Source organism: Phalaenopsis equestris, unplaced genomic scaffold (assembly GCF_001263595.1).
Source record: "Phalaenopsis equestris unplaced genomic scaffold, ASM126359v1 Scaffold000002, whole genome shotgun sequence".
Taxonomy (NCBI): domain Eukaryota; kingdom Viridiplantae; phylum Streptophyta; class Magnoliopsida; order Asparagales; family Orchidaceae; genus Phalaenopsis; species Phalaenopsis equestris.
Genome location: NW_018164444.1, coordinates 35,220,031 through 35,234,462, shown reverse-complemented (window position 1 = coordinate 35,234,462; position 14,432 = coordinate 35,220,031). Strand labels below are relative to the sequence as shown.

At 35.1% G+C, this 14,432-nt stretch overlaps 1 protein-coding gene across 1 annotated transcript in view; it reads left to right on the top strand.

Moving 5' to 3' along the window:
- Window positions 1–8,738: 8,738 nt before the first annotated feature.
- LOC110025989 (protein ABHD17B-like) overlaps window positions 8,739–14,432 on the top strand; it is a gene marked incomplete in the record, with an annotated part of 60,579 nt that continues 54,885 nt past the window's right edge. Inside the window, 1 exon segment of the mRNA XM_020726716.1 lies at window positions 8,739–9,054. Within this exon segment, the coding sequence (XP_020582375.1) occupies window positions 8,808–9,054 (247 nt within the window).

Genomic DNA, 14,432 nt, shown 5'->3' with positions numbered 1-14,432 from the left:
GGAGAAATCTCCCGAGAGTTGAAGTTAGAGATTAAATTCTGGATAAAACTCTAAGTTCCTTTTTCTAGACCACCAACAATCCTATCCAAGTAGCTTCACCCCCCAATTGGCCTAAAATATCCTAAATATCCTTTCATGCTCTCCTGTCATCTTAGAATAGCCCCATTTGTATTGATTGATCCTAATTGATCACTCAAATACAAGCCCGCACCAATTTTTATCCAATAATTCCTCAGATCTACATTCATTAATTCAATAGAAACAATTGTATTCCTAAACATACCACAAGAAATCAATTTTCCTCTCAAAAGACACACCCCTTCATTTTGAAATAAAGAAAGGAGGGAGTGGGCGTCCCTTTCCCATAACCAACTCATGGACACACCCCATTTTACCTGCATTTAACTCTTTACAACTAATTATAACATAATATTCACCCACACAATATAACACAAGATAAAAATGAATAATACATAAATATGATATCATAAACATATATATTCTTCAAGGCTTTAGTCTTAGTACTCTTTATGCTTTTATCACTTGATTTTATTATAACCCACTTCTTTTTGTTTTTATTTAATTGGCACATCATGCCACATGAATTCCCCGGGACCTCTAGAAGCACTTCTTCTGAGAGCTATTTAGTTATCTTGTGCTACATCATTCACACTTATTATTGTGAAATTTTATATCAAATAGCATTTGAATGTGATGTTGAAGATTAGGGTTTTTATTTGATTTTTTTTTAAAAAATTAAATATGGATGTTGAAGATTAGGGTTTTTATTTGATTTTTTTTAAAAAAAAATTTAAATATTTTAAAAAATTAAATATGTTATAGTACTTCTTCAATCATTAGCTTTAGTATCAAACATTCAAAAACTACTCTGAGACATAATAAAGGTAATTCAACTTTTTAATGTTAGTGCTGCAGTATCCCCGATTTGAAGAAGAAAATGCTCCCTTGGGACTATTTAGGGATCACAAAAAACTCTTCTTATCTTAATAGTATTAATTTTCAAAATCTTTTAGAGAAGTTTAACCTCTATTTGAGTGGTTGGAGCACAGATTGTTAAGTTTTGTGGACAATTTTCAACTTATAAAATTCATTTGAGAGGTACTATGCAACAAATCCCTTCTTATGCTCATAATATTCCTTCTAAGTTGTCAAAGAAATTTTTCTTGATTGCTATTCACATTATACCATATCAAATTTGGCTTAAGAGAAACTATAGAATTTTTATGAGTAGCTATGCAAAGAAGAATATAACATACAAAATTAAGCTAGTTGTCGAAGATAAAAGCAGAAGATGAAAATATAGGGATGATATCCATGATAGCATTTTAAACCTTTTTCTTTTATGAGCTCTTTTCTGATGCTTGCTCCCAATTAATTTTATAGAAATCCTCCACTTTAGTTTTTATTGATTTCGTGACATTTTTTTTACTGAGGAGAAATCTCCCGAGAGTTGAAGTTAGAGATTAAATTCTGGATAAAACTCTAAGTTCCTTTTTCTAGACCACCAACAATCCTATCCAAGTAGCTTCACCCCCCAATTGGCCTAAAATATCCTAAATATCCTTTCATGCTCTCCTGTCATCTTAGAATAGCCCCATCTGGCATCGTTCTTTGATATATTATGTTCATGGGTTTTGCTTAATCACTTGCTTCGTTAAGGTTGGTTCTTATAATACCAGTTACATTCTTTATTCCACAATTGACTGGAATGTCTTATTTTATGGTGGAGTTGTTACTTCTAAATGCTTTTTCTCTTGGAAACTGTTGCAAGGAAAATTCTTTTATATCTCGGTTGAGAGATATATTACTTTGCAAGATTGGCAAGAAGTGTTTTCATTTTTTTGCGATGGATAGTTTTTGGGAATTTTTGTATTTTAAATTGGTCCTATCATAATGTTTTCAACTTGCTTTGCATGGAACGAGTTCCTACTCTACGGGTTTTATTCTCGGTGTTTTTTTTTGAAGGGCAATGATGAAGTATATAACATTTCTAATGGCTCAACCAATTTTTGAGATCGTTTTGCTTTGCCCACTCTTTCTAATTTCAGACAATACTTATCGTTGGTCGACTCCTGAAATTTCTATTTCCACGATTTCTGTCTCTATGGCCTGGATGGATCCAATGATTAGACAATTGTAGTTTTTTTTTTCTCTGAGCCCTTTCCCCTCTTTTTTTTTTATTTTTACTACAACATTTTTGTTTTCTTTTTTCTTCTTTGTTTTGCTTTTCTCTTTGTTTTTTTCCTCTTGGATTCTAGAATGGAATCATTTTTATATTATGTAATTTTTTATTTATTTTAATGAATTTTGAAAGAGTGGCCTCACTTTTCTCAAGAAAAAACTTTGTGCTATTATAGATCCTATTTATTATACTTATATCAAAGTTGCTCTGATTTAATGCAATGTCGATATTTGACTTTAAGTTTTTTTAATATTTAAGTAATAATTATTTTTATTTTGCATCATAATTATTTTGATTTCACTCATTGTTATACCAATGTAAGTACAATTTATAATCAAAATATGATTGAACAATATTCAAATGACGATCACACACTAAATAGTTTATGATCAAATGTTAAACAAATGGTGATGATTAAAAAGTAACAAATTTATGATAAAACATTAAACGAACGATGATCACCCGCTAAATAAACTATGATTGAACACTAATTAAATGATGATTGAATATTAAAAAAAATGAAAATCTAATATTTTTAAATCATGATCTAAGCATCTTTGATTCAAATGATGATTGACTTATGATCACATTATCTTCGAGCAATAGTATTTTTATTTGTTGTTGATATTAATTGAGTTGTAGCTGTAATTGTATATCTTATATAGTGTTCGTGAAAATTGAATAATATTATAGCTTGATCAATTCAAAGGATGTTGAGCCTTATTTGAACTTTAGTTAAACCTCGTAGTAGACATTTTGAACCCAACTCACATTTCACATCTTATTCAAACTTTGTTCAAGCTTATCTTTGTGAACTATGATGATTTATTAGCAAATGTTAAACTATTTTAAACGCCCTTTAGAAGAGTATTTATTTTTTGTTCTTTTTAACCTCAGAGTCACAAGCATTTCTATTAGTATCGTTGTAGGATTTTCCCATTATAATAAATCTCCCTCCCAAATCGTAAAAACAACTTGAAGAGGAGAGGAATAAAAAGGAAGAGATATATGAAAAAAAAGATGGACAAACCATTAAAAAGAAACATAGAGGGCTTATATAGAAATAATCATCATGTGATAGGTCAAAAACATATGCCCAAACAAGATCAGATCCAAATACATTGAAGCCAATATCCACAAAAGATCCCTATGTAAGCCACCCAAACTAAAGAACCAAAAAGAACACTTTTTGTTTTTGGGTCAAGAGCACTCCCAAAGTAATGTATTCCTTTGATTGATTATATCTTGGAGGATACCCAAAAACACTCTAAATAAAGGAGTTTTACTTCAATCAATTGCAGGCCCTTGGCCTTTCATGTTGCGAGGAATGGTTCTCCTTTGTCCCTTTCATCCGAACAAATGATAGCAAAAATTCATCCTTGCGGCGATTGACTACTTTTCAAATAGATTAAAGCCAAGCCATTAGTAAGTATTACTGATGAATTAGTTCGCAATTTCATATGGACTGACATCATATGCCGATATGGACTACCCCTTATGATCATCACTGATAATGATACTCAATTTGCTGATAAAAAGGTTAAGAGCTTTTATAACGAGCAAGATGTATAAGTCAAGTACAGTTAAATACATTATCCAAAAACTAATGGACAAGTAGAAGTTGCCAACAAATTTATCCTTAATCTTCTAAAAAAGATAAAAGGAGTGAAAGAATAATGAACTAAAATCTTACCCTCTCTATTGTGGGCGTCATGCACCACACCCTCCACTTGTATTAGGTAAAATCCCTTCGTTTTGTCACATGGAACTGAAGTCGTACTTCTTCTAGTGGAATATGGTATACATGCTTAGTGGTAAGAGAACTTCAATATAATTTCTCATTATGGTAAGAGAAAGTCAAAAGAAGGACCTCAATGTCTTATAACTTATGTGTCAAGGAATGATTATTCAAAGAAAATGATCTGGTCATAAACATGATTAATGACATATCTTGCAATCAAGCACTTTGAAAACTTGATCCTTTGTGGACTAGGCTTACATCATTAGAGAACAAGTTGCTATATATGTGTACAAACTAATTAGATATCTTGACATAGAATTCCACAAGACGTGTAGCAGAGATGACCTTAAAATAATCTATCCCTAAAAAGTGGCAATGTGACCACACTCGTGCATACAAAATAAAATCATCTTGCACAAAAAATTTAAAAAAAGCTATGCAGTCCAATTACTTTCATTGATTCATTTTATAGTGTGTACACGTAGAAAAGACTTGCTTACATACTAGGATATGAATAAATTATTATTGTAAATAAGATAGATTAGGTATATAACCAAGGAATAATCAACTATCTTATGAAACAGATTGGAACCCCTTAGGCAGCAAGAAAACCTTGAAGGAGTAGCTTTTGAGCCCCCAAGTTGTACCCTCTTATGCAATCATAGGGGTAAAAACATAAATATTATCTATAAATGTAAAAGTGCAATAGGTCAAAGACCGTTTGAAGATTGAAAGGTTATCTCATATTAAATTATTCACCATCATGAACTATTTGCACATATCGTGATATCAAAGACTATCCAAGACATCCTCTTCATATAAAAAAGCTTAAAATATTTAATGTCAGACAACATTACACATAAAATGAAAAATAAAAAAATACAATCACAATCCTTATAGAATATACCCATATCGTGATTCTTCACATCGATTAGAGCAATTTTTCCAGACAGCACACGTCTCTTCACAATTGACCGTCTTCTGCAAGAAACTGCACAAAATGGGATAATTCAACTCAAAGACAAAGGAGTAACAACAATGACCTTAATTTTTATAACTCTCTGCAAATCTTTTGATTTTTCATTAAGCTCTTTGTCAACTTATTCTCTAAAGAAAAGTCATGCTCCTTGGCTCTCAACAAGTCATCTTCTATATCCATGACATGATCTGAAATTTGAGCAATCTATCTCTAAGGTGCACTATCTTATCTTTTGCAACCACCAACTCCTTTAGAACTACTACGAGATCCTCCCAAGATCATACGGGCTCCTCATTGGTCTTTTCCAACTCCTTACAAGTTGAAACAACTCACTTCTCAAGTGGCCTACATGGTCAAAGAAGTTGACACCACGAATAGTCAAAGAAGTAGTTATAGTATCCACTACCAATGGTATATTCTTAGCAATGTCCATTGGTTCCTTCGTTAGAGGAGTTTGTCCTTTAGAGGCAAAAAACTTCACTTCCATGAGGCTACCCTCACCTACATCAATCTTCTTTACAATCCTTTCATATACAAATAAGAAACAATCATGAAGTATGAGATTTTTGTCACAATAAGAAAAAGATAGTTGATATAACCTTTAGGAGTGAGCTCGTCAGAAGTCAGCCAAATCTCGATCTTCCATTCTATTAACATCTTTAATAGCAAAATTCTTGAGAATTGTCACTGGATTCAAGTCATGTCGATGGTCAACCAATTTCTCAAAACAAGGCATTAGAGTATCAAGATCAATAACTAGTTAAAACTTGAAAATATATAGAAAAGTGGCACCTAGTTACTAGAAATTGACAATAGAAGCGTAAATATATTAGAACCTCTCAAGTCTTTCAGAAGAACATAAAATTTTCCCCCAATAATAGCTTTTAGAACAACAATTGTTGGCTCACTATGAGTAGGCTCTATGGCCAGCGACATGAGCTTTTTTTTGGAGTCATTTCATTCATATTGACTTCCAAAACTATAATTGGGGTCTCTATGCTCCCCACAGGACTGTCTGATCATTCTTTTGCCTCAATAGGCTTTGGGTTCTTTACATCACCATTCTTTCCTTTCAAATCATGGGAACTCTAAGAATGCTTCTCTCTCTTCAGTCTTTGCTGCATGATTGCTTTCAACAGTTCCATCGAGACACCCGTTTCTTCTTTGAAAATTTTTGCCTTCAGACCAAGATCAAAGTAACAGTAGATTCTTGACAACAAAGGGAATGAGCATAAGTAGGATCTTGCAAGTCTCAACAAGAACTTGCACAACTATTTAATATCACACATGGAGTTAACATGATAAACTCTTATTATAACCGTTGAAATTAATCTCGTTGTTACCAATGTGATTTTCTTTTTGTGAGAAGGTAACAATGCATTGACGGGCAAAACAAATGTCAATTTGATACCTATTTCAAATGATTTGATAGTTAGTCTGTAACAATCTTAGCACAATAACACCAACATACCCTTCATAACATAGAAGTCTCGAACTCTTCATACTCTATTCCACCATTCTTTAGGAGTGCATATCTATTAGTGACAAAAACAAGTCACACCTCCATGACAACATGCACTTTTGATCAGGTTAACTCAACAAGAATAATCAATAAGAAATCCTTCTCTATGCCATTTGGGTCATAAAAAAAGAATAATTAAAAAGCAAATGCTCTCTTGAATGAGAAATAGTCCATTATTACTCAAGCGTATTCAAGAATACTCCTTGCAAAGGTAGCTTCTAAGCTCCTAGAGGAAGGAAAGTTTGAGCTCAATAGTGAAATACTGTGGCTACTCTTCAAGGAATAGCTAGTGGTAGAAAACACCATTTTGATTGAATATGAACAAATATGTCTCAGGACAAACCCGACAGGGCAAAATGCTTGCTGTTATCCTCTCATCCCTTAAGCATATGTAGAGGTAATTTATTCTCTAATTCTTCTTGCAGTATCCTGTTAAAATGTTAAAGCTATCAAAGAACTAAATCTATATAAAAAAATGAGTTTCTTTAAGCAACAAAAAATCAAAGTACTTCATGGGCCTCATGCGGCTAATGGATCGAACCCACTGATCATGCACTTAATGGTATGGTTTTGTTCGTACAAATCATACTCATTAGTCATACTTTTGGAGATGGAAAACTGTCGGGCTTCTTATCTCCTATAAGGACTCACGAGTACCTCCGAGGCTCGTCAGCGTTCATGCGAGTTCCTCCAATCGATCTCATAGACCATAAACCTTTGGGCGAGCTCCTCCAGTTTAGCTCACTTGCATTCTCTCAATATTTTTTTAAGTTCGCATGTACTAGATGAATCCTTCTACCAAGCTTGTTGATAACTACCTGGCTGTAACACTGAGCTCAACAAATAATTCTTTGAGGGAGAAGAAAGTGAACTATAGTCCATCATCATTTATATGTTCATTTATTGGTTGCATGACATTCTTTCCAATTATCTTATCACATAAGTCTACTCATGCTCCATACTGTACAACATATGACATAGGTTTTTATTTTATTCTTTAGACCTTTGCACCGAAACAAAGTCTCTGTGGTATATAAATATGAGTAAAAGGGGAGAAAAGTGTGGGGTTTGTCTCGAGCTCTTCTTTACTCTCCCTCTCTCTTTCTCTCTTTCTAAAAATTCCTCAGTTACCTTCCGCGTCTTTCACAAGATCTCTTCCGAATTGCATAAGCTCACGAATTATATGGGATTAGGGTGTCAATTTAGGTAAATGGGACAAGTTAAGGTCGGACACAAAAATTGACCCAACCTGAATATTACACGAGCAAAAAATCACAACTTGAACCTGACCTGCCTTCAACCCAAACACTACTCGTAAAACTTGGTTAACATATGGAATAACCGTTAGTTGGGTTAAAAATTGGATCAATTTCAGGTCAATTCCGGGTTGGCTAGTCGATTTCAAGTCAATTTAAAGTTGGTGGGTCTTTTTTGGATTGACAGGTCAACCTAAACTCTAGCTGAAAAATTAAAGATGTTAGGATCTTTAATCGGAACCTGACCCAAAAATTATTCGGGTCAACCTTAAACAAGTTTTTTCGAGTTGCGTTCCACTCGAGTTGGTGTATCGAGTCAATTTTTGACACCTCTATATGTAATCATATGTCCTTAAGGGATCCGACGTATACATTTCATATAATATATAATTTTGTTTCAACAAGAGAAATACTATCAAATTAGATACACACAATTACACACGCTACCAATCTCGAAATAATGTTGTACAAAATTGCATGCATATATTTTATTGAAAGTTAAATCATTTTTTAAGCTATAAATAATTATATATAATACTTAAAATCAATGTATGTATTGCACAGAGATTTATGATTGAGTTCTAAGGAGAGATAATCTGATTTTTGAATTATATATATAGCAGCGAACAGCACTTTAATTCAAATTAAATCTTATAAGCTATATAATTATTTTTAATCAAATTCATCAAATTAAGGGATAATTACAAACATAGCACTCAAAATATTATTATGTACAAAATTAACAATCTCGTATTTTTGAGCTATCGAATTAATATATTTTTGCGGTCAAATTATTGCAAATTTAATAAAAATGAAAAAGAAATTGGAAATAAGAGGGAGAATTAAGAAAATGGATGGAAGAGGGTGCTAAATTTATAAATAATAGTGTTTAAATGCTATATATTTAAACGACCGTTATCTTAATTATGCAAGGCCGTGATAACTCCTTCGCTCATTATCTACTAAAAAAAAAAAATTAATTTATAGTTCATGTAACATAAAGATAAATTTATTTATAAAAAATTAGGCTACCGGAGCCACTTTTGTTTTCTTCCACTTCTCAGTGGAACTGCAAGTAAGCCGAGAGAGCGAGCGAGGGAGAGAAAATGGGGGGAGTGACCTCATCGATGGCGGCGAAGCTGGCCTTCTTCCCACCCAGCCCGCCTACTTACGAGCTAGTGAAGGAGTCAGTGACGGGTCTGATTACGCTTAGCCGGTTCCCACACCGTGAAAATGTGGAAGTGATGCAGCTACCGACGCGACGGGGAACAGAGATCGTTGCAGTCTATATTCGTAACCCCATGGCCTCGTCGACGCTGCTCTACTCTCACGGAAACGCCGCCGATCTCGGCCTCATGGGGTACGCATCTCTGCTACTTTATAATGAGTGTTCCAGCCTCTCGACTCTTATTTTAGTTATTTGGCACGAAGCAAATGGTTTTTAACGTCATACGGGGCTAGGCTCAATTGTTTTTTAGAATGATTGTTTTGGTTCCGTCTTCTCGCATTTTGTTGTGTTGGGGGATCGGGTTATTGTTTGAAGCATGATAGGTTTTCTGCTGGCACTTGGGAGGAGAGAGTACGCAGCTTGGGCATTCGTTTTGTTATATTAGCCAATTAGCTCACCATTGCAGATCTCTCGTTGTTACTTTATCAATGTTAGCACTCCATCGTGCTCCTTTCTTTCCTCATCAAAGTAGCAGGCTGCGTGGAACCCGTTTGAAGGAATTCTGCTTCGTGCGTTTTTTAGAGACATTGTTCTTTTACTGACATCTAGAACAATCACGAGACCCTGGTTTGATTCAGATCTACAGCTGTACTGGCATCATTGAGCGCATTTTATTTTTCTCTTCTACCTTTTCTTTTTAAGGATTATTATTCTTTAGTTTGAAATAAATAGGCTTCTTTTCCTTTTTATTAGTTGGTGATAATTGGTGGGATTTTGGGTGGTTGGGCGGGGTGTTGCGAACTGTTGTATTCTTATCCTTCGTTGTCTGCATGTGTTTTGCTGCGGTGTCTCTTTCGTTGTAGCTTCCAAGTGCACTTGTTTGGCGCCAAGCCTTTGTAGGACCTTAACGCGGGTAAGGGCATGTTCGTTCTATCTTGAACTTTGTTTCTCACATTTTCGAATGCAACTTAAGAGGAAGACCTAGTTTTGTGACGCTATTTAGCTTCTTTGTACTTCTAAGATCCAACACCTCAATTTTAAAAATATTTCAAGTGCGCAATACAATTTGTGCTTCTCATTGACATACCTGTTTTTGTAGCACTTTTCAGCAGCCTGCCCTTGGCTCTTCAAGATATCATTGTTCACAGCAGAAGGGTAGCACACATGATTTTGTTTCGTTGACGTTAATTAAACAAGGAAAAGTGATGTTCCACATTATAATTTTGAGCTTCATTACCATCACTTATAGCTAGCCTTTGATTTTCTTTCTATAATTATAACCATATAGCTTTTTGTACCTTAAGGAATATGGCATACAATCCTCATTATTCTTCAACAACATGCCACAAAATTAGGGGGCACTAGATACTTGTAAATGAGGTATGTTATGTAGAACATCATGTTGAACCAATAGCCTGATTAATCATATGAGTTTGATCAATTATGTACTTAAAATGACATGGAAGAGCTCTAACATGGATAAAAACCATCTCCTTAGCTTCCCTATCCTGGCTGACTAACGCATGCAATATCTTGGCTCAATATTTTAGGGGATTAAAATATCATTCGAAGTGCTTTAAGAACTTAATATTATAATGTTCACAAGCACATGAATGCGATATTCAGTTTTTGTGTAAATGAATACCCAACTTTCATATCCATTAGTAAGGCTTAAAATCAATTATTTGGTGCCTCTGACTCCATTAATATGATAAATGTTTTTATTTCTATAGAAGATGCACTTTATACTTGGTGATAGAATATAACATACATTTCAGTGAATACGATTAGCCAAAAACATCATTGATGAAAGATCAAATTAAAAATATCAATCAACTATGTCATGACATATTTTGAAAATAATGATAAGCCATTGAAGATAAAGTTTGGAATTATGGAACAACCCAAACAATACTAACACAATAATAAGAACATATGAGAGAGTGGAGGTTGAATGTATAGATATGATAAAGTTGCAGGCTAAATAGGAGGGTTGGTTGTGAACTGTTTGATGTTGGTGGGAACTTGATTTGGTTGGTAGACAAGTAGGGTGGTTGGGTGTTTGTAGAATAGGTGGCCTTAACAACTGACTTTTATTGTAATTCTCTTGTGCACATTTAGCTTTTGAAAAAGATTGTTTTGCAAAATTAGCTTTGAAAAAATTATGATGCTAGCTTTTGGATTACTTTATACCATTTTAACTATGTATTGGGCAAAACTTTGGTACTTGTGTAAATTGCAAAATAAATTAAAAAAGGATTTGTTTTATATATATATATATATATATAGACATACACACACACACACACACTCGTGCGCTCTCACCCACCCACCCACACATGTGCACACACACACACACACAAATGAGAATACATAAAAAAGGGCACAAAAAAACACACACACACATAAAATGAGAAAATACATAAAAAAGGGTAATTATTTTATTCTTCCAATATGCTTTTTTAAGATGGAGCCCTATAAGAAGACATCAATCTTGATTTAAAGTCGATCAAGGCACGGACAAGAGAGAGGCTCGGTCAGTGCATGGAAAAGTTGATGTTTAGATGGATCATGGTAGAAATTAATGCTTCGATTATGAACTTTTTCTTAGACAAAGTGGGAGTTAATAACAACACGCTTTAAGTGCGGATGAAATAATTGATTTGCACACATGTCGGTAGCACTTATATTATCACAATAGATTTGTGGGTGTAGTGGGTAGAAGAATGATGATTCATGAAATTGCAATAAGGTGATTTTGGCTGTGATACAGGCATTGGCACGAGATTTGGCTTCAATGGAGGAACATGCAATATTGCACCGTTTCTTGGAACCCCATGAGATAGAATTGAGGTCAAGAAAGATAACATGAACACTTGTGGCGGTCCAATTGGTAATTTTATTTGTCCAATCGACATTAAAGAATCCATTTAGTGATAGTGGTGAGTTGCGATGAAGAAATAACCCATGATGAATGATGGCATGAAGATAGAGTAATCCTGTTGGCAACACTCCGGTTAGTATGTGGCAGGCTGACACATGAATTGAGAGAGTTTGTTGAGAACAAATGCAATATTGGGCCTTGGGATGGCAAGGTATTGGAGGTGGATATCTAGAATGATATTTAGTGATGTATTGAGTGGGGTGCCATCAAGAATGGTGGGTATGTGATTGAGGGGTGATGGGATCCTTTGAATTGGCCATGTTAGTCTATTTTTTAAGGTCATGTTTTTTTTATTGCGATATTGAAGACCTTGAATGGAAGGGATGAATTTAACACCGAAGAATATATGTTGTATCCAAGATTTTTGTAGGAAGTTTTGAAGCAAACTGTTTGGTGACTTGTTGAAGGAATTTTTTTTTAAACTCACATATGCACCCATATGTGCTAGGCCTTAAACTCAAGATTTTTTTGTTGGAAATAAAGCTCTTAACCATTGGGCCAAGTGGGGTGCGTGATTTGTTGAATTGGCCATGTTAGTCTATTTTTAAAGGTCATGTTTTTTTTATTGCGATATTGAATACCTTGAATGGAAGGGATGAATTTAACACCGAAGAATATATGTTGTATCCAAGATTTTTGTAGGAAGTTTTGAAGCAAACTGTTGGTGACTTGTTGAAGGAATTTTTTTTTAAACTCACATATGCACCCATATGTGCTAGGCCTTAAACTCAAGATCTTTTTGTTGGAAATAAAGCTCTTAACCATTGGGCCAAGGGGGGTGCGTGATTTGTTGAAGGAGGTTGCTGCCATTATTCGTGAGGATAATGTGATTGATGTATGTTGTAATACAACTCTTTCTTTTGTTGGGAGTAGATAAACAACAATGTATACTACTTTGAATTAATGTAGCCAAGAGGTAGGAAGAATTGACAAGATTGTTGATATGCCAAGGCATTTTTTTGAGGGGGCTTTATTGTTTGAGAGCTCGTTTAAATGCAATAGACGAGAAAGCTTCTTTATAAACTTGCGTGTCATAAGTTATAAATTAATGTTTGATTGAAGAATGCTATATTGACATTTTAGCACTTTTAATTATTACGCGCTAAGATAAAAAGACTAGCTCTTCACATCAATCCATCATCCACTTCAATCGCGAGCTCAATTTATTCTTCTTCGACGATGCAACAATCATCTGAACATAACCTGTCCAGGGGGAAAATTGTAAAACTCCCCTTTCCACTCTGCTCCTACATGACCAACCTTCGTCTTTCTCTTCCTTCATCTCAACCCCTTCACGCGCATAAGTTCCGCTAAATTCCGTAAATCTACATTTCAATGGGATATGCTAAATCCGGGATTTAAAGCACAATGGAGAAGAAACGAGATTTAAAGTCTATAGGATTTAAATTTATTTTTTTTTGTTGTTTGGCAGGATTTACATTAAATCCTGTATAAATCCTTCTCAAATCCAGCTACAAGGACTAGGTACAGTGAGGAGGAAATTCGGATCAAACTTTTCGTTCTTCTGTGAGCGGCGGCTATGACAGCGGAAACTGAAGGAATATCCCTTCTATCCATGTATGAAGATTACATGGAAGAGGAAGAAGTCACTGTCGTTGCAGATGAGGAAGAAATTGTAGCCACTACATCGACGAATTATGATAAGAAGCTAATCGGAGCAATGGGGAATCAAATCCAAAGCTAATCGCATTGATAGGAAGCTGATCACAACGACAAGGAAATGAATCAAAAGGATAACATTGAATTTTTTACTTATTTAACACCGAAGCTCGGTCTGAAAGCTTCGGCCTCGTCGCGTTCAAAATTTCGCCAGTGAAAACTTTATGGTGGACGGGAAGTTCAATGAAGGGGCTCATCTAAACGACCGTTCTTCCGTTTTTCCGCTTTCTTCACGTAGCGATAAAGCCCCGCCACTCCCGCAAACAGGCGCGAGTATGAGGAGCTTGTTTGAGGTTTTATAGAGCTTGTTCTAGATAACATATATTGGTTTGATTGTTTTGATCATGAACCCCTGGTGGGTTGACACATGTTGATGCATTAGTAAAGTGGTTGTGGTCTTGAAGAAAGGTATTGCTGACATCTAATTGCTTAATCGACCAATTGATGCTGGGGCTGGTGGGGTGAATCGGGCCTTGGTTCAACAAGGGGCTGAGACCTTGCCACCGCTCAAGGGGTACTCCTCTAGTTATCTTTTTATTATAAATATGTTGCTTTTTGTGTTAGGGTTCAGTTTTTATCTTGACAATTTTGTTAGGACAACCTTCAACGTTCTCTTTTCCCTTCTAGGGCTGTGTCTGACGACAAATAGGTGCTATAATTTGTCTCGAAGTGGTGTGTATCATTCCTTATTCTCCTCTCTTTTACCCCCCCCGTTGCCACCTTCCCTACGCCTTAGACCTCATTTTTTCCTTGTCGCTTGCCTTGCTGCATCCTACCACTGCAGCACAACACCTCCAACCCACCGATTGTCACCATAAATCCACCCAGCTTCACAACCTGCTGCTGTTATCCCTTCCACCATACCTTATGTGGCGCCAACCCTCACCCGAGTCCAACACAACCGGAAACTTTTCCCCCTCCACTCTTTAGTGATGTATT